This window comes from Elgaria multicarinata, chromosome 7, assembly GCF_023053635.1.
Source record: "Elgaria multicarinata webbii isolate HBS135686 ecotype San Diego chromosome 7, rElgMul1.1.pri, whole genome shotgun sequence".
In the NCBI taxonomy this organism is placed as follows: Eukaryota; Metazoa; Chordata; class Lepidosauria; order Squamata; family Anguidae; genus Elgaria; species Elgaria multicarinata.
Genome location: NC_086177.1, coordinates 16,252,442 through 16,274,123, shown reverse-complemented (window position 1 = coordinate 16,274,123; position 21,682 = coordinate 16,252,442). Strand labels below are relative to the sequence as shown.

Genomic DNA, 21,682 nt, shown 5'->3' with positions numbered 1-21,682 from the left:
AATAAGTTCATACAGATGAGAAAAGGGATTTCCTTAGCTTTGGGAGAAAGGCAACTTGGTAATCATTATATGGTTATGAAAGACTATTTATGTTAGATTAAAAACAAAGAAACCATAACAACACGGTTTTACAACTGAAAGCCATGGGGTCGTGGTCTTTTGTTTTGTTTTGAAGGCATGATCTGCTTGTCAGGAAAGGCTTTAGAGGTCACCCCCAATCTGTCTAAACAAGCCTGCCAACTGACACACAGCAGAGTTACCACAAAAGAACATAAAGGTCACAATGCAATAAATCATTTTTAAAACCCGGAAAGTGTAGCCAGATAGACACATTAAAATGCAGGGGATTAGACCAGATAGGCCAGCCTAAGTGTTTAAATCTACAGACACAGCAGAGTGACTCAGGTTAGAATGACACAATTTTGGAAGATGATTAGAAAGTTGGAATGAAACTTCCCTTAAGAGGCCCTACGTAATATAGTTCAACTGCAAACCACTACACCTTCTATCTCAAAGCAATCCCCAAACTCTTTGCAGTGTTCTATATGATGCTTGTTATCACAACCAGTTTTTTTCCCCTTTTTAGAAAGAGAGTCCAAAAGGTACTGGCCACCTGGTGGAGATCAAGCCCCCTAGAAGGATGGCTTCCTTATTATAAAGGAAAGGAACCTCTCATGCAAGCACTTGAGTCTTTGCTGACTCCTAGAGGGACGCCTGCTTTCGCTGGCGTTTTCTTGGCAGACTTTGTAACGGGGTGGTTTGCCATTGCCTTCCCCAGTCGCAGTTACCTTTCCCCGCAGCTAGCTAGGTACTCATTTTACCGACCTCGGAAGGATGGAAGGCTGAGTCGACCTGAACCGGCTGCCTGGGAACCAGCTTCCACTGGGATCGAACTCAGGCCGTGGGGAGAGTTTCGGCTGCAGTAACTGCCGCTTACCACTCTGCGCCACACGAGGCTCTTCCTTATAACCACCTAGAAAAAGGCATGGAGGGGGACATGCAGGAGAATATGCTGTGGGAACTTAGTCCAAAGGAACACTTGTGTCTGGCAATGTATATATTGCAAACTGGGTAAATCCAGGAGGTCAGCGCTTCTGGCCATTTGCCTGCCATGACAGAATAAATTCAATCGGAGTTGGCTTTGCCACTCAACTTTGCTTCCATTTGCATGCATTAACCAAGTTTTGTAAACAAAGATTTCAGAGCCCAAGTCAAACTAGTGAGAACATATCCAATCTGGGTTTATGGGAAATAACTTAAACGGAAACATCGTTTTCAGTGACATAATAGCTTCCTAGACACGCTACCTGGACTTAAGTCCCATTGACTTAATGGCCCTGTTCAGATGACACATTAAGCCATGGTAGTTAAGCATTTTGAGCTAAACATGATGGCTTAGCATGTTGTGCGAACCATTCCTAACCATGGTGGCTACATAACCACAGTTTAAACACACTCACTAACCATGTGCTGCAAAAGGGTTAGCGGCCTAACCATGGCTTAGCATGTTGTCTGAACAGGCCCATTGTCTGTAGCAAAATACTGGCACTCAGGATAGGATCTAAGTGTTCCACCAGCACAAGGGCATACACCATGACATTTAGAGTAGCATTGCCTATATCTGCAAGCACTACTTGGCCCACACATACACAAACATATATAGCTAGATCTCCAGCCAACAATGCTCAGCTAGCTGGCTAAACAGAATGCAGTGTTCTGTCCCCATAAAGTCAAATTGTGCATGGATTCAGCATGTGACTTCAGGCTAAGGCCTGCCCAATATCTCTATGTAACATATAGGAGCTCCTTTTTATGGGGACTGGAGACTAGGAAAGCAGGGATAAGCTTTTTTATGGGGATGGAAGTTACTGGATGATGATGATGATGATGATGATGATGATGATGATGATGATCTGTCTACTTTTAATGTATTGTTCCTGGCCTTGAATATTCAGTAGACATTAGACTACAGACAGACTTACCTCTCTGCCTTCTGATTATCTTATTTAGGTAAAAGCTACAATGGAAGCCTGGTGAGTTTGACTCTCCATCTCTAGACAAGCAAGAAATACAAATCCAACTATTTGGTTGGCTGAAATACTGTGCAATTTCTCCTGATCATAAAAAAGGGGACATTTCCTTTGCTTCCACCCATCCCTCTTGACAAACTCACCTCCAGCCTGTAAATGATCAGGCAGGTTCAGGAACCATCACAGTAAGTTTATATCAACTCTGGGCACTGAGTCGCATCCTTCGTGCAACAAACATTTGGTAGTGTTATTTTAGGGTCAAATGGAGCTCCCACAATACCCACAGTACAAATATTTCACAAAGCTCATCCTTTATTTAGAGCTATTGAAAACAGATGAACAATAAGGACTACATTCACGCAGGAGAACTCTAACAAAGCAGTCTAGAGAAAGGGAGCATCGCGTTGTGCTGTCAATAATTCAAGAGGATAAAATATGTGGAATCATAGCACAACTTTAATTTCCAATTCCCTCCCTACAACTGGAGTTTACCTTTTCAAAGGTATTTAGGGATTAAATCATTGTTCCAGCTGCCTTAGATTTATTGTGCGAATAGGAATTTCTGTTGCTTGCCGTGAATCTCTGCATGTTCGCATTTATGAACCTGTGCTTGTGGGAGAGGGCAGATGGGGAAAAGTGATTATGATGGTGAGAAACTATGAATTCTGGTAGCCTTTGGGAAACTGTAGGAGCTTGGATCTGGTTTGCATGCATGGAAGTCTGAAAGACTGTTCTGGACTGTACTTCTGCATTGCTTCTTTGCGAAGCAGCAATCCCATGAATTTGACTTTCTATAGGGGAGGGGGAAGTATCTTATCTAAGTTACGGGTAGAGAGCCTTTTCAGCTCCAGGACCAAATTGCAAAAGTCTTGGGGGAACATTCCATATGTGGGCAGGCCCAAAAGTTTCTGCACTACTTCTGAGTAGTGAACAGGACCAAAACACTCAACAGCACTTTCAAATAACCTCTCCAATTTCAAGCCCCTCGCAAGTAAGCAAGTTTCCAGCCTCCAAATGCACAGCTCAAAATATTTGCAACAACTCGATTCTTGCACTGTGTTTAAAGGTTAATTCCCTTTAAACATCCTCATCTCCAAGTAGTGATTGGAAATCACAGCAAAAGAAGCTTGCAGGTCGAATAGGGAACCCCCTGGATGTTCCCCATCCCTGACCTAAGAGAACAGAAGGGCCCTGCAGAATTAGATCAGAGGTTTAATTCTACTCTGGAATCCTGTTTCGATGATGGCCAAATGGATGTTTCCAGGACGCCCACAACCAGGGCATGAAAGTAACCACCTTCCCCTGCTTTTCCTCCCTTGCAAATGGTATTCAGAAGCACAAGTGTGTCCCCAGCATCAAAAAAAATTGCTTCTGTTCAGGATTCCAGGTTTTTCAGCATGGGGGGTTTCTCTTTCGATTTGGGGGGCTGTCTGGAGCACTGGAGGGACTCAATGGTGCCCAATCCCATCAAAATTCTAGATTTCTCCATTGATGTCTAGAGGTAGATCTCACTTCCGTCCCCTAGGAACATTATATAAGAGCTTCTCGGTGTAAACCAAGAAATGTCCAGACAATAATCTCTACATGTTTCTCCCTCCTTCCTTCTGGTTCAGCTTACATTCACATCAGAATGGGAAAACCTGAAAAGGGTCTTAGAAGAAGTGATGGTACTGCCTCTGAAACCTGAGGTTCCATACAGCCATCACGACTAACAGCAATTGATAGATCTGTTCTGCATGAATTTGTCTAAGCCCCTTTTTAAAGGCACATAAGCCACAATAACTTGTAGTCTGAATTTTGTAAATTAATTATACATTCGGCAAAGAAGTGCTTTCTTTAATCTGTCTTGAGTTGGAGATTCCTAATGTGCTTTATTGTACCTGTTGCTCAAGTTTTGGGTTTAAGTTAAAGAAACAAAAACAAAGAGTGCCTTCCTCTATGCTATACATATTTTTCCATTGTGATATTCATGACTCAGGCAGGATCTACACTACTGCTTTAAAGCGCTTTAAGGCGCTTTATAAGAGTTTTGACAATTGTTGAGGCCCAGGACACACTCCATATACCGTTTTCAAAACGGTTATAAAGTGCTTCAAAGCAGTAGTGTAGATCCGGCCTCATCAGTCATGGTGTGATCCTTCAATTTGTGATCCTGGAGTTGTCCATGCGGAGGGTCAATGGAAACCATACAGTTCTATCCATTCATTCATTAATTTCTTTTGCTAATAATGTTCTGTAAAAAGTGACATCGCTATGAAAATAACAATCCGACAGTCAGCTCCAACATCCACTTTCATTGTGAAACTCCATTGTGTTCTGTGACGAACTGTAGGAGGAACGGTTTAGAGCCACCTTTCCCTAGCAAATGACTAAGGGTGTAATCCTATTGCAATGGCTGGAAGCTTCTGAGCCTGGAGGCTTACGGTCATCCTACTCAGGGTGGGAGGAGCAGCAGAGGCCGTCTTCACCTCCCCATTCTCCCAACTTGCATTTTTGCTAATTGGGATTCCACCCCCAATCTAGCGAAAATGTCTCAGAGGGGGAGGGAAGGAGGCTGGACAGGCCTCAGGTTAGCGCATATCCTGGCCTCTCCTGTAACCTCTGCTTCCTGCCCATTGAAACGCCCCCTTCCCCCTCTCCAAGATTGTGATCCTGACCAAAAGAGAAGCAGCTGGAGCAGTTCTTTCCACACCAGCCGCATGAGGGAGGGGTAGCGCACTGTCTCTGATCTCGGAGGTAGGAATCTGAACTATTCTATGACCCCTCAGAAACTGTCTAGGGGCCATAAGATCATTCCCTAAAGACATGAGTGGGATTTTTCTACATGTTTTTTCTAATTACTCATTTGAAACTGAGACGTAGCCAAGCATGTTGAATGCAGAACTGCCCTTGGTCAAGTGCATGCTTTATATTACAAAAAAAAAAAAGGCATACAGCACACCAGAGTGGGACTGAAGCTTTCACCCATAACCAATGTATTTTATTTATTATATTGAAAAGCATGCATATGTAGTTCTCACCGAGACATAACCAGCAGGCTTCATTTTATGCCTCATTTGTGACAGTATTTGTTTTATTGTCGTCCAGATTCAAATACGAAGGAGCTTCCATCCCGTTTACTGTGGCCGAATGCCCAGAGTTAACTCCCTGCCCCCCCTCTCCTGCGTGCTACTGTTTAAATCTAAGCTATGAACTATTTCAGCATCACCCACACAGAGGTTCAAAGAATCATGGCTCCCTTTAGGCCCAGGTGGACTTCAGTGACTTGCCAAATCTGGATTCGTTTCGCAAGATTACCTGCTGAGCCACAAAAGACTTGCCTGCAAGAAACCAAAGGCTTGCAGTCCATTTCTACCAGTTTCGATTCCACCCAAGCACTGTTTGCTCAAGCGCTTGTTTGTATTCCAAGGCCATTAGAAATGTTTAGGTAGCTTTCAAAATAATCCATTAGTTTTATCGAACTTCTTATACACTGTAGCAGTGTAATTCATTGAATGGCGCCAATGCTCCCAATCAAATGCTTTGGCTGCACTCTAATATATATTTCACTTCACTGGAGACAGCAGCTGTGTACATGATCCTTTCACATCCACATTACTGTCTGGTTCTTAGAGATGATTTGGGACACCTTTGATGACCCGGGAGGTCCTGTGCCTGCAAGAAATCTAAGGCTGGGGGATGGGTTACAAACTTACAAAGCAGGCAGTCTAGCCTAAGGGGGCATTAATTGCAGGAACCACCCCCACCCCCAAATTAATATTTGGAAGACAAATAAGAAGACTTCAGGCAGCCAATTTGCAAGTCCAGATTGTTTTCAGATATAGACAGGAACTACACTGATGAAAAAAAATGTTAAGGAAGGGTTACCATAACTGATTGGGACACATGACACTTGCTTTTTAATGTTTTTCCTTCGTTTCTTTTCCCTTCTTTCTAGTGTTACATTTTTTCTGTTTTAATGTTTTAAAAGCATTGCAAGTTGTGTAATGTGACCCCTTTCGTCGTTATCACTTCTAGCACTTCGTCTCTCTGTGATTTCAAGCCTCGTTTTTTTAGCCAGTAGTTTTCCTGGGGGCGTGGACATTAGATTTCCGTGCCTTAAACAACTGCTCTGCCTGCTCAGAGATCAATGGAAATTTTTTTTGGGGGGAGGGAGAAGGCAGGAGATCAGGAAGTAGGTGGATCACAGAATCATGCGACGAAGAGACACTCCTACCTACAGTGACACAAGATGCAGTGTGTCCTGGTTTAACGAATAAATACCAGGAAAGCAAAAGGTAAGTAACGCTGCATTCCCTGAGTGTTCCCCGTGACATTTAAAAGTGACCGAAACCGAAATGTTTCAAGTGGTAAAAACACACACGTTGTAATCACTGGTGTAGATTCACCCTAAGTGTCTTCCCTTCAACTACATACAATTGACACTGCTAGTCTTGTTTCAGGTCAAAAGTGATGCTAAAAGCATGCCTATACTTGAAGATTGTAGTGTCCAGAAAGGCTCATGTGAGAGAAATATCACTCACTCACACACACCTTTAATTTTTCAGTTCCAACCTTTATAAAAAGAGAAACACATTCCAAAATCTTTCTCAATTGTTATTATTTTTTAAGCCAGAAGGAACTCCATCACAAGAAGAGTTGCCTCTCTAACCTCAGAAATAGGGGACCTGCTCATAAAGCAGTTTGTGGTGATGCTGCTATATTATGGTACAAAGTTTGTGAGTTGTTTTACAGGACAAATAGATAGTAGGTAAAACACAAGTTTCCCAAGGCATGGTCTGAAAGCACATGAGGCAACCATCTTAATGAAGCAAAGCAGATGTGGGTCTGGTCAGTGCTTGGAGGGGTGGCCACCTGGGAACCACATGTAGCCATCCTGAGTTCCACAATAGAAGAAAGGTGGGATATAAATGTAATAAATAAATACATTAAAAAAGTGGTTTATATATAGAAACATGAACACAAATACCAAATGGCATGCTTCTGGAATGAAAGAAAGCCTAGCAACATTCTGTTCAAGGCTGTTACTCATTTACCAATATACACTGATGTGGGAAAGTTTATCCTGTACCTTGTCTCACTCCTAAAGTCCCCAACAATAGGAAGAAATTACCTAACACTACTGGACAATAAGCAACCTAGCATTACTCAGTAAGTGTTCAAATGGAACCTCAAAACTACAAGCTAGAGGACCTGGCTCTATGCAATGAGCTTTCTCCAAAACATGATTATGACTGTAATAAAACTGGGAATGCTAAATGATTGTTGAATGTGCAGAATATATTTTTTAAGAATAAATCCATAAAAATTGGGCCATTATGTCCCTTCTCATGGTAGAAGACGGGGGTTTGTATCCAATGTTAGTCTTACTCAGAGTAGACCCATTGAAGTGAATGGGACTTAAGTTGAACTAACATTGGAGTGTCCATCTCTTTTCCACATGTGATGGCTTCATATATAAATTGTACGCACCCGGTGTATGGTTGAAAGAAGAGAACATGACCATTCCCTCACCGGAGGAAGTTGGCCTGATACAGCATGAAAAATATGCATGGCAGAATAATACTTCATTACTCAGAAGCAAATTCAAGACAGATTATTATAGTAATGTCTGTATCAGCATTCCAAATTGCTACAGATAACATTCACTTTAAAATAAAAAAGCATACACTTTGAGACACCTTTGTTTTCCCAAAACATCTATTTAATCTTTCATAAAGCTGTAGTAAGGACAGCCAGTACTAATGTTCTTAGCCCTATGTCAGAAAAACATACACACTGTTACTGGGCCCAAGAATCATTCCAAACTACAGTTATTTACTCTTCTGCAAGGATGGTGAGACCTTTAAACTCAGAGTTTGCTTTAAAGGCAATGTTTTGGAAAAGTTGTTATGCAGGTATGATGGACTTCATTTGTAGCTGTCAAATGAAAGAACCACAAACCAAGTGAGACCACTTGGCAGCAGCAAAAATAATTTTAAAAAATCCCCACCTTCCCAAAATTGGCTTAATAAAACAAGTTATGAACAGGACTTTTGCCCACGTACACAATCCTTTCTCTCCTCTCTCTGCGACATGCCTGAATGAAATGCGTAAGTTCTCAATTAACCATAGTTTCCTGTTTTCTCTGAACCAGAAAACTATGGTTAGTAGCTTTGGAACAAGCCAGGATCTTAAATCATCGTTTGCTGTTCCATTCAGAAAGCAGCAAAGGGAAGAGAGAAGGAGTTGCCTGTGCAAGCAAACACCTAATTCATGTCTCTATTTTTGAATTTATGATTGTCCATATACAGCCACTGGGATGTGACAGGGCATCAGCATATGCTGGATGGTTAAAGCCCTCAGAATTCAGTTTAAACGTTTTCTGTACAACCCTAAGGAGTTGTAGTTCTAGTTAAAGGAATTTAACAAAGCTACTACCCCTTAGGGTTGCACAAAAACGTGAATATTGGCTTCCCCATTTCCAACCCCACTATTTCAGTAAAAACTCTTACTAGCTTTAGCAGCACACAGGGAGTTCTCACAGTTCATTGCTATATCACACCCACCCAGACACCACCTAGCTAAAGTGCCCAGGTTTTAGTACACACTAAGGGTATGGCAATCTCATTTAAACCAATTAACATATAACAAGGTTACTTAAGCTAAGGGACTATTAAAGGCCAACCACCAGTCTCTGCTTACAGCCTTCTATGGGTCCTCTGTTCAAAAAGAAAAGAAAGAGGAGACAGGTGCAGAACTTACAAAATAATAATAATGTAGCACAGCAGCATCTTGAAAAAGCAAGCATGGCATGCAGGAGAGAGTTGAGCAAAGAAGATGATGTGCCTGTCTAAATGACGAAGAACAAACTAACATTTGCGGGCAAGGCCTGTCTGTAACTTTCAGGAACGCATGAAGTTGCTCAGTCCATTGGCCCCTCTAACTCTGGACTGTCTCCTCTGTATAGCTGCAGCAATCCAAGCAGAGGACTTTCCCATACTTGCTAACAGACACTCATTTAACTGGAGATACCTGAGGCTGAATCTGGAACTTTGTGCATACAAAGCCATCAAAAACAGTGGTAATGATGCAGTTAGCTAGTTTATGGGAATGTTGACCACAGCTAGCCTTAGTGTCTCTATAGTCTACAGGGTGGATAAAAATCAATGATTTACATATATATATATATATATATATATATATATATAATCAGTTTGTTTTTTTTACTTAAATCGGATTTTTTTTTTATTTAAATTGGATTTTTTTAATAAAATGCTTTTTGAGGAAAAATCTATCTAAAGTTAGTTTTCTATTTAAGATACATTATAGTCCAAAGGTTACTCATTATGAAATTATTATTTATTATTTATTTATATAGCAACATCAGGATAAATAAGGATTAGTTTTTAATTATATAGCATGAAGCTGTATATTCATGCAATGTTTAAATTTTTTGGTAAATGAATTCCATTAATCCATTCACAATGTCACGCTCTTCCAGAGGTTTCTGTAAGATTATTGGGCAATTTTTCTATCTAGAAGATATTATCACAGATGTTTGGTTTTACAGTACTCAAAACTGTGGATTTGTGTCTGCAGAGATCACAATCCCATTGTTCCTTTGCAAATCTATGTACACAGAATCAACCCCTTACCTCTTAAGTGCCAAGTTTCAAAAAATTCAATGAATAGAGTGCACTTTGGGGGGGGAGAAGTCACATGATTAAATCGAGTCTGTCTGAGTAGTGATTTAAATTAGGGCTGTGCTCCGCTTCGCTTCAGATCGGAGAAGCGATAGCGAGGCGGCCTGATTCACTTCCGACAGAAACGGATCAGGTCGGGGGAGCTGCGGATCGAGACCAAGCAGATCGAGACCAAGCAGATCCTTCGCCTCGATCCGGAAAAAAGTTAAGTGGGGGCTTACCTGGCGCTGCCACAGTCTGTGCGGCAACAGCGGCAGAGCCAGGTAAGGGGGAGCAGAGAGGGCAGCTTACCTGGTTCCATCGCAGTCCGGCGGCAGCTTCAACTGAGGCCGAGGATTCAGACTTACACACACAATACAGAAATCCATGATTAATATAACAAGAAAAAGAAAATAGAAGATTAAAAAAAATCCTTGTTCTTCTGTGTTCATGAATTACCAAGGATTGTTAAAGCCAGCTGGAGGCTTCTGATCTTATGAAAGCTCTTTAGACACCTTACGTGAACTGGATCACAGCTCTCATTTTAGTATATCCTGCTTTTACTTTGGAGAAAGGATTCAAAACTACTACTAAAGCAATCAAGATATATGCAACCAAAAATAACATAGAAGAATCAGCAGAAAAACAGGGCTCACCCCCAGCAAAGCAACGGAAAACCTCAGCCTAGCCAGGCTCTGCCAAAAGACCTCTGAAGACTCACCTCTTGATAAGGAGCTGGAACAAACTTAACTCTCCATCAACAAGTGGCCTCAAACACATCCTGACATCAAACACCCACCACCACCAAATCATAATGCTTTTGTGTCAGTCTTCCACAACTGCATATTCTAGTCCTCAATCATGATGAGGCGAGAACTGCCAAGTGGTGCTTCAGGGATCACCTTCCTTAATCTAGTGAAAAAATGTTGGTTTTATTCTTACAGCTTTGGGGATCAATTTTATCCTATTGAAATGACTAGGACTACTGAAGAAAACATATGCATAAAGCATTTGTGATCAAAGTGATACAACAATGCTTTTAAAGTGATTAGTTACTGGTCATGTCTACAAACGCTTAGGTGGGAACCGGCTCTGTCCATTTCACCTGAGAAAGGAGTATAAAAAGTGAATCTCCCCACTCCACCCCCACACATGTATTTACAAATTAGTCACTCACTTTATCACCACGAGAATGGAATTGGGGTCAACAGTACCCCAGAGGTTTACAAAAGCCCTTTAATTTTTTTAAAAAAATGAATAAACATTTTCTTCCAGTTAGGACCTCCTTTATGATTCAACAAAAAATGTTTTCTTTTCCATCATAGCTATTGTTTTATGTGAAAATTTCTAGTCTGGTTTTTGGGGGTGTTTTGGTTCCAGCTGTGAGATTCTCCCATAGTGCTTCTTAGCATATAAATGTCTTACAATTGATGAACAATTAGTGCCCTTCACTGGAAAGTGCCCAATAAAGCAGTACATGGCCAGATCTATACCTTGTGTCAAATCATTACAAATGTGGAATAAAAAGCAGGAAGTAACACTATGAAAGAGGTATATGGATTGTGTCCCAACAGTTATCAGTGGACTTCAATACCGCTATAAAACAGTAGTGTAGATCTAGCCCATGTCGTCCACTCTAAATCCATGAAGTATGGCATAAAATTCTGTATGTGTGGCAATTCCACACATAGTTTAATCTTTTTTGACATTGGAAGAAAACAAATCCCAAGTATTTCTGCTTTTTCTCCCCCTGGATCTTCACATCTCTACATGAGAGCAGCAGCATTTTGGTTGTTCAAAAAGATGTAACATTCGTAAGATATGCTCCAAAGAACAGAAAGATAGCAATTCTCCTTTTTTCTGTGTATTAAGATGTAGCAACCTTAACACAACAAATCCAAGCCCAAGATCATTCATTATTATGGTGCAGTCAGATTGTGAACAGATGGTCTCCGCATATACTTTGCTATTATTTCTTTGTTATATATTTGTGGATGAAAGACTTTCGTATGCTACTCCATAATAAAGTTTTCCGAGCAGCTTGCAATAAAAATCACAACAAATGGTGTCTAATGGTAATTTCCCCCGAATATAGTGGACTTCGGCTATTTAAATACTTATGTTTTGTTTGAAGCCGAACAACGTATGTTGAACATCCCAAAAGATATCTCTTTTTAGTAGACCTGGGATTAAAGTTCATCAAACCCTGAACTGAATCTAGGGACATAGCCAGTTTTCCTGGGACATCAAAAAAGTCAGCTCCAAAACTGCTAATGCTGAATCCAAGGGAAAGGACAGGCACCATCTCTGCAGTCAACACAATGAGAGAAAATCAAAGCACCAATGTGCTTCATGCAATGGTTTTGTCTGTCCTACTCGTGCCGTTGTGAAATGTAGTGATTGTGCATAGGCTGCCTGGGTAAGCATGCTTTGGTTGCAAAGTGTACAAGATTTGTTGTTGTTACCGGAAATTCAGAAGTCATGTTTACTGCATTGTTATAACTGTGGAACTATTATATTTATGTTTTCTTTATATTAATAGGGTTACACTTTAAAAAACTGGGATAAGTTAGACCCCTCATGTCATTTTTTGTAAGTTTTTCTGTTTTATGCTGTGGAGTAGTACTTTGGTTCCAGCTGTGAGATTCTCCCACAGTGCTTCTTAGCATATAAATGACCCAAATGACTTGTATGCAACTATATTGTTTTACTGGAAAAGGGAAGGTGTCAATAAAGGCAATTTTTTTTTTACTTGCAAATGGTTTCCACCAGGTATTGTATTCAATTAATTAATTAATTAATTAATTACACTTATATACTGATTAATATTAAAAAAATCTCCAAGCAGGTCACCTATTTTTTTAAAAAATCACATTTAAATACAATATTAAAAAAGTATTAAAAACAATTTCAACTACAACTAAATAAATACATTTTAAATATACTATTAAAAACAATTTGAAAACTACAATAATAATGCAGAAACAATACAAAAAGCAGTAAAATTGAGCTACATGTGATAATCTTCAAGCCAGGATGAACAAGTGTGTTTTCAGGAGGCATTTCTAACATACCACATTTTCTGCCTCCTGAACTGCATGGGGGAGGGTATTCCAATGGGTGGGTGCCACCACTGAGAAGGACCACCTTTGAGATATTACATGGTGACAATCTGTTGGTCATGGAACAACCAGCAAGGCCTCCTCCAAAGATCTTAACAGTCAGCTTGGTATATATAGGAGAAGGCAGTTTGCTAGGTATCTTGCTCCCATGTGGTTTAAGGGGTTATATGACAACATCATAACCTTGAATGTGGCTTAGTAGCTAATAGGCAGCTAGTAAAGTTCTTTTAAAACTGATGTTATGTGAACATAGCTGGGTGTCCCACTGTGCATTCTAGCTGCTGCATTCTGCTCTAGCTGCAACTTCTTAACCAAGTACAAGGGCAGCCTCACATACTGCACATTACAATAGTCTAATTGTGAGTTACGAGTGCATGGCTAGGCTGTCCCTATCCAGAACGAGGCATAGTTGGTGCACTAACTGAAGTTGGCAATGGGTGCTCTGGGCACTAAGGTCACCTGGGCAAAGATGGAACCAGGAGCATCCTCAAACTATGTACCTGCTCCTTCAGAAGCAGTACAACCACATTCAGGAATGGCAAATTGCCCAGTTCCTGGACCATAGGGATTCTGTCTTATATTATTTGTATGGCTTCCTTAGAGCACATTTGATTCTGTTACTGGATTGTTACACTCAATTTTTCTATCAGAGCCTTAAAGATAGGGAGGTGCTCCTTCTGAACTGTGCCCAGAAACTAATAAGTAGCCAATGGATACTAAATGGGATGAAAGTAATAGTCACTATCCAGCTGGGCAGGCAAGCCCCAGACAGTCTGGCAGTGGCATTTGGGAGCAACTGAAGTTTGACACTTTTCAAGCACAACCCCACAAAGAGCATGTAACACTATTCCAGCGTGGAAGTCACAAATGTATGAATTAGTGTAGCTAGGTCCATCTTCTTAGAATGTATGGCTTGAGGATGAGCAACTGAAGTCTAACGTTGAAAGATATTGCTCCTCATCTGTCTCTTCTCTGTTCAGCTGTGCTACTTTCATGCCGACATAGCAATGACAGGTTAACTGTCCCATCAAAGCTGTATGAAGGTTCTTTCCTCTCTGCTTTATCAGGCTTCTTATAATGGCAGCCCAAGAAATAGTACTCCAACCCTCTTAGTGCCTGCCCACACATACAATTCTTCAAATTCATTGAGCGATTTGGTTTCAGGACTGTTCAGAAGGCACTTGAGTACTCCCCTGCTCAAATATTTAGACAGCCACATTATTCCAAAGGGACTAAGACCTGAACTGTACATATCAAGGATAGAACGGTTGATTCCCACACAGCAGCAACTCATGCTTCAGAAAGTCATCTACATGTAATAGACAAAAACCTGTGACTTTTCTATCCATTTCTCACATGAGACTCAAGAGCCCAGGATGTAACACAAACCGAATCCAGTGTACCTTCCTGAAGCTGGATTCCTGAAGTTGTGGAAGTCAAACATTGTTGTGGAAAATTTAAGCTAGATATTACAAAGAATTAAACATCCTTCCTCCTGCACCCCTTCTGAAACACACCCATAGCATTAGAAGTGTAGCCTTTAATGGAGCACCATTTCATATGTTGTTTGAATGTCACATATTAGTAAAACTATATTTTCTGCTTGTTTTTCTAAAGCATTACATAGGGAAGTGTGTCTAGCATCAATCTTTATGTTAGGGACAGGAAGAGAATGATGCCAAAGGCCAGAATGCATTTACAGGTGGAGAGGAGGAAGTTATCAGTGTGTTAATTTTCAGTGTGAACACCATTTCTTACTAACCATGTCACATGATTTATGACACTCGATTGGACACGTTTAGGTGTCCGTAGATAGGAATTTCCTGTTTCAAGCCCCAAACTGAGCAAACACTTCCTCTTTCATTCTTCCCTTAGAAGGATATTTACTAGACATGACAGTCATTTGTTTTCCCCCAAAACCACCATATATAAGCGAATTTGAATATTGCATACTATAAGTGCCCACATAAAAAAACTGAACACACACCTCTGCTCCTTCAATTAATAAACCAATGTATGGTATGTCTCTACTATATCTGTACAGTGCAAGGACAAGCATTATTTACTGGGTCAGACCTAGGAATTTGCTTTTTTAAAAAAAAAGCCAAAAAAAAGGGTGCAGAGGGAGCAGAGAGATTAAAAATAGATGACATCCTCATGACACAGCCTTGAAACGAATGGGATCCTCCTTACGTTAAAGCTAATGTTAAAAAATCCAAAAAAGAGGATTGAATCCAAATACAAGTGTTAAAAAGTCTAGATATCAATTCAAAACAAGCAAAGCACTAATAATTTTCAGTCACACAGCTCTATCTATCTATAATATAAGTTTCATCTAAACCAAAACTAATCCCATGCACAGAATATCTTAACACAGTTAATTTGTGCAAACTGTAATTCAAAAGTGATTGTCTTCCCTCAGTAACTCAGCTAAGTTACCCAGCATTGTTGGGTGTGGTTTTTTAAACAAATCTTCAAGTTTAAAAGAAATTTGATGTATTTTTATGTAATATAGATTGTCAAAAATCCTATTCTATAGGATTCAAATGCATGGATAATTGTCAAAACAAGTGCCATAAGAGTTTCTTCAATCCATTATCATACAACCTAATCTAATAACCATAGATACTCTTTACCTTATGTATCTTAAGACACTAGAATTAGATCTGAAAGTGCGTGCTCTATTATATTAATGCTATTGCACAATAGTCAATATATTTACAAAATAAAACTTTTTTTTTAAAAAAAGTGGTCTTACCTCTGGCATTGAAAGGTGCTACTGTTTCTAAATTATACAGCACTTTTAATATGTCATGCACTTGACCAGATTTCCCCACAAAAACATCAACCTGGTTCCCATGACATGACAGCCCATGGGCTAAACCACCCATGGGATGTTGGAGACAAGTGGGAGAGAGCAGATATATTGCCTGCAGCAAGTCTGCCACTTCCTTACAAGTCACAGCCACTTCAAAGTGCCGTTTGGACATCAGTGGAGGTGCTGTCACTGTTACAGGGGTGAGATCACTTGGGAAGAGCGGCAGGAGTTTTTGCTGTCTGCCCAATTGCCACAAACCCTGATGGGTTGGCTCTCCCAGGTTTTGGATGATGTACGATTTGTTTTAAAACCAGTGGATGATTCAATGGGTTCATTGTAGGTAAAACAACCCCTAGAACAAGCCATGATTTGTCAGGGTGGCTTGTTGCCCCAAAATGAGCCACCCTGCGGAAAGTGGTGCAGGTTTTGGATGACACAACAAGCCACCATGGTTTGTTTCAAATGACAACCCACAATGGGTTGGCATGTAATGCAAACCCAATCACTAATTTGCCATTATGAGACTTTTGCCAGGATCCTCAGAATACAGTTTGAAAACCACTTCATTAGCTGCAATTCTCTCATAGTTGGCCAATACAACTAGGTTGTGTCATGTCTACACATCACAGCCAAATAACTGTGCATTTTCACAGGTATTTTTTTGGCTCTAGAAGCAAATATATGGTTCAAGCGCTTCCTTTATTTATGACTGCAACCAAAATCTGCACATGCTGGATTTGGCCAGTGGCAGCTGGAGAAGTACATACAACACATAACTCTGGGGTATCACTACTTGAACATTCCTATCCTCAGTTAAGCTTTAACGTCCTATTGTTGAAAGAACTGTGAGAAGCCTATGACACAATACTTCACTGACTCATCCACTGGTTTTAAAACAAATTCTACTACCAACACAACCAACTAGTTTTTGCAGTTCTACATACAACTTCTTCTCCATTCATTTTTCCTCTCACTTAATCAAAATACGTTTGCTGGCAAACGCTGCCTTAATACCACATGCCTGTCCAGATTTCATTTAGCCATTTTGTTTGATACGAACTGCAGAATCCTGATTTTTACCAGCTTTTTAAAACACATTTTAAAGATTTGGTTTCTGGGCTTAAGCCTTTCTACTTAGAAAAGTTCAACTAACAAGATTAGAGCCACAAGTCTGACTGCCTTCAATGTGGAATCTGACTGCCTTCAGTTTGGTGCCTGAGCAGTTGTGTCCCAGGAGCAACTATTCTCATGGGATGTACATGAAGTGAGGCTCTACAAATAAACAAGCTTTTGCCCTCATGCTCCAGTGAGTAAGCAGCTTCTCTGCTGGGCTGGGCCAGTTTATTTAGCAACCCTAACATTCCACAGGAGCTTTCCATGCAATGGCTGAGCTTGCTGCTTTAGCCACTGATCACAATAAGCCTTTCTGGGTTGTTGTTTTTTACTATTCACCCTGCTTCACCCAAGCTGGTGATGGATTGGGAGCCCACCTGTCTCCAGAAAAAACCAGGAATTTACAGGAAGAAAAAAATCCATTATCCACCCCTGTCTTCAACATGTCCAATAGCAATGCTGCTGTGTTCCCACCCTCATTTCACCATCCTATTCATGGGTGACCCATTCCTACTTCAAATCCATCAGGAGACAATGGGGCTGTTCACACAATACATTAACCTACACTCAACCACTGAGTGTAGGTTGTCGTTGAACCGAGGGGTGTTTGTTGAACTGTGGGTTAGCATGTTGTCTGACCCCAGTACAATTTCTGCAGGGTAGCTTGTCAACTATGCAGTATGGCTTGTTAACCACCCTGAACAACCCATCAACAAATCATGGGATCTCAAGGTGTCCTGTTTGAGAAAAATAATCCACACTGCATGGTTAACAAGCCACCCTGCAGAAAATGTGTTACGTTCAGACAACTCAATAACCCATGCTGCAAGAAAAGCCCACGGTTCAACAACCCACACTCAACCACTGAGTGTGGGTTAGTGTGTTATGCGAACTGAGTCATTATACAAATTAGAAAATAAAGACAAATAACGGGAGCAGTAAGCAGAGCTATCTGTGACTTCTGCAGAAACCTTGTTTCCCAGCTACTAAGCAGAGCCAGTCAGGAAGATCAGCTCACCCCAGCCCTGAAGCAACATTTTCTGGTCCTGCACCCTAACCGCAGTGGGAGGCCAAATGGAAGGATGAAGAATGCCCTCCTGCCTATGGACAGAAAATAAAGGAGAAGAAAAGAAGCAATAAAGTGAGAAATACATAAAAATTATAGGTGCAATCCTATGCATGTTGAGACAGAAAAACATCCTACGATGCTAGCAGGGGAATGGTGGGAGTTGTAGGATTTTTTTCCGTCTAAACATGCATAGGATTGCGCCCTAAATCATTAAAGAGGGGAATGTAAAACAACAAAGACAAATATTTGCAGCTGAAGCTGGCTCTGCTGACTATCAAAACAGTTCCTGTAGCTTTTATTCAATATGACCATTCCAGTTATTACTTATGCTAAAACCCAAAGACAGACTCAACCATCTCAACGCAGTTCTGTGGAGAACAGTGTATCTGAACGAGCATGGACTCAGCTCTTTACATCAAAATGCAAGCTCAGAAAAGGATTTTAGTAAAGTGAAATTGCAGAGGTAGCATTTATATAGAACAGCTGGAGCACATTAAACTCTGCCTCTCTCTTGCTTTGTCCCTGGGGTTGAAAAACTTGCCATTTAGCCAGGAAGCCGTCTTATAGTACACTGCACAACGCAGGAAACCTGAAATATCAAGAATAAGCTACAAAGGCTTATAAGGAATGTATGTGGTGCTTGTTCAAAAGCCCATAGCAAAGAACAGTTTTTACTGGCTCTTCAGTGTCTGTGTTAATATAGTTCATATGAGACCCCCATGTTTATTTCACAAAAGTGCAGGGCAGGCAGCAAGACATAATCTGAGCCAGGGCACAACCCCAGACTCTGAAATAGTCCTGGAACGCGAGAAGTTAAAGGGTGCTTTTGAGCATGCCCAGGAATGTCACATTATCCTCCATTATTGTGTCATTATTCATCTATGGCCTCATCCTTTATACAGTATGTCAGGTCAAAAGGATTTGAGGTTTCACCCATTTATTAATTGGACCACTTTCTTTATATTAAATATACTGTTTGGTCATTTTTCTAATCTGATCACTATTAAACGAATATTACGTTTCACTTATTTGACATGGTACTGGGTGAAGAGAGAGACAAAAGGAACTACACAAGAATAGACCAGCCGAAATTAACATGACTTGACCACATACAAACTGCAGATAGAAAAGTTAAAGTTAAGGAGGCTGCTGCCTAAACCAAAAGGTATCTTAAATATCTAAGATGCCTTCTGAATGATTACTACTATTATTTCACCAGCAACACATCTATGGAAATAATCTGGAATGGGGCGGGGATTCTCCTCTCTCCAGAAATAATCCAGAAATCCCTGCCTCTTCAACATGCATTCTGTCCTCAGTGCCATCACTAGGCCCAGTCAAAATTTGGAGCACCTACAGGCACTAATGACATCATCAGCCTGCGTCAGCATACACACCTCAGAGATAGTGAGGGGACCAAAAACATTTCAAAGTCTTTCAGATTATTTATGGATGCCTGACAAAAAATATTAATTCACATATGGGAAAGAATGGAGCTCATCTCTTTAATTAAGACTCTGCAAATGTTTCAGAAAGGACTAGCACTACTAATTATTTCATTTTTCATGAGGAGGCCTTTGTCGGCAAACTCTTTACGACAAAGTACAAGAAAGGGATTTAAAAAAAAAATCACACAGCAGTGAACAATCAGCTGATTACAGTAAAATATTTGGACTCAGCACATCTGGAATCCAATATGTTTCAGGCATTACACTTTAGCTGGTCTTAGATTAGGGAAAGTCAACTTCTGCCAGACTCTAGATAGCTATGGGCAAGCCATTGTCTCACTCTCAGTTAGTCAACTGCAAATTAATTGCAACCTTGGCAAGAAACACAATGATGACTGCAAAGCATTTTGCAAATGTGAGTTGCACACTTGTGGCTGCTTACTAGGGAATATGTTAAACAGAGGAGTACCATGGGGAGGGATACAGAATAATCAAGGAGGGAAGGGGCTATGACCTATAAATTGCTTAGCTCAAAACTCCCAAACATAACTGCAGGAAATAACAAACAACTAACTATATGCATAGGGTGACTCAAGAGCAGTAAACTGAATAGGAACTTTAGACAAGGCTGATAAAAAAAACCCACCAAAAAATCCACGAAGAAGGTGCTAAATATGGGTGGAATTTGCACTTACAGACTGCAAGAATTATAGTTTACTCCCATAGTAACTTCAGCAATAGAATTCTTCACTTCTGTACTGTCAGATTAGCGGGGAATAAAGCGACCAGGCAGTGTGGACAGCACAGAAGTGATGTAATCCATTGCTGAAGTTACTCTGGGAGTAAGTGGCCACTGTTGGGGACTGCAGGTGTGAATGTACCGGTGGGATGAATTTTTAGATTGATCAGTATGGTGCAGTGGCTAAAGTGTTGGACTGGGAGTCGGGAGATCTGGGTTCTAGTCCCCACTTAGTCATGGAAGCTCACAGACTCTCAGCCCAACCAACCTCACAGGGTTGTTGTTGTGAAGATAACATGGAGAGGAGGATTATGTACGCTGCCTTGGGTTCCTTGGAGGAAAAAAGGCGGGATATAAATGCAATAATAACAACATAAATACTTGTGTCCACTCCAAATGTTTTGGACTGCAACTCCCATCATCCTTCACCATTGGCTATTCTAGCTAGGGCTGATGGGAGTTACAATCCAACAGTTTGTGGAGGCCCCCCTAATCTCAAAGTTCTGCATGAAAAGAAAGGGGGAGACGACACACTATGTAGCAGAGACTCTTTGTCAACCCATGCAAGCCACCTTGCATATGCTGGTGGTATAAGCAGCAAACAGCTCCTTATTTTTATACAGCAGCTTGCCCCAACCTGTTGCACTCCAGATGTGTTGGACTACAACTCCCATCATTTCTGGGAGTTGTAGTCCAACACATCTGGAGTGCAACAGGTTGGGGCAGGCTGCTGTATAAAAATAAGGAGCTGTTTGCTGCTTATACCACCAGCATATGCAAGGTGTCTTGCATGGCAGCTCCCTCATCATCCTTTTACTAAAATGCCGCAGGTAACCCTCTGCGTCCCGCCCCACCCCAAAAGACCATCCTATGCGCACATAACTTTGGAATACGCTCCAGTGAACTCCGCGAGGCTCACTTCTGTGTAAACATGCCTGTGGATCGGGTTGCATGGTGGAGGGCGAACGGGGAGTGGGTAGGGGTGGGAGAGAAACACCCTCTCAAACTACGGAAGGAAATTACAACCCTGCCTTGAACTTCCAACAAGGAGACGTCCCAGATTTTCCCAGAAAAGGGGCTGCAACTTCGCAGTACTTGAACTGGGGAGGATTGGCGCGTGGGTGGGGGGCGAGGAGGAGGCGAACCCCAGCTGCTCGGGGAGCGTCTGCAAATTCTCAAGACGCTCCGGAGCTGCTGGCTGAGCTCTCCCCAGCCCCATCCCACGGCGCGCACCACAAGCACACGCACACAGCCGGAGCCATCCAAGGACGTGCCCACGATCCCCGCCCGCCCCGGCCCCGCGGACTCACCGTCACTGCCGTACTGTTTGCCATTGTTCGCTCCCATCCTGCAGGCTTCATGCTCTCGTCCTCCTCCCAACACCCACCATGTCGGACCACAGAAAGCTCTTTGGGCTGGGCAGGGAGGCGGACGGAGACAATGCGGACACTAATAAAGGCCAGCGAAGCGGAGCGGCCGGGTGGGGGGGGGGGGGTGACGGCAGTTTCTACATCCTCCAAGACGCTCCTTTCGGATTCCGCGCGCCCTGCGCCCGCGCCGCTCCTCGCAAGGACGCTTTAAACAAACTTGAAATCCAAAAGGAAACCCGAGCCTCCCCGAAGAAGAGGGAAGGCGGCAACGAGGGGCACCAGCTCCAGATATAATCCACAAATCGGACC

At 41.6% G+C, this 21,682-nt stretch overlaps 1 protein-coding gene across 2 annotated transcripts in view; it reads right to left on the bottom strand.

Annotated features, from left to right (window-relative positions):
• Positions 1-21,391, bottom strand: part of FBXL7 (F-box and leucine rich repeat protein 7) — a 144,295-nt gene extending 122,904 nt beyond the window's left edge. The window contains exon 1 of one of the 2 annotated variants that reach the window (XM_063129742.1): positions 21,314-21,391. In XM_063129742.1, coding sequence (XP_062985812.1) covers positions 21,314-21,350 — 37 coding nt within the window. In that variant the 5' untranslated portion in view covers positions 21,351-21,391. The remainder of the gene's footprint in view (positions 1-21,313) is intronic. The other variant, XM_063129743.1, reaches the window with a different exon arrangement.
• Positions 21,392-21,682: the final 291 nt, after the last annotated feature.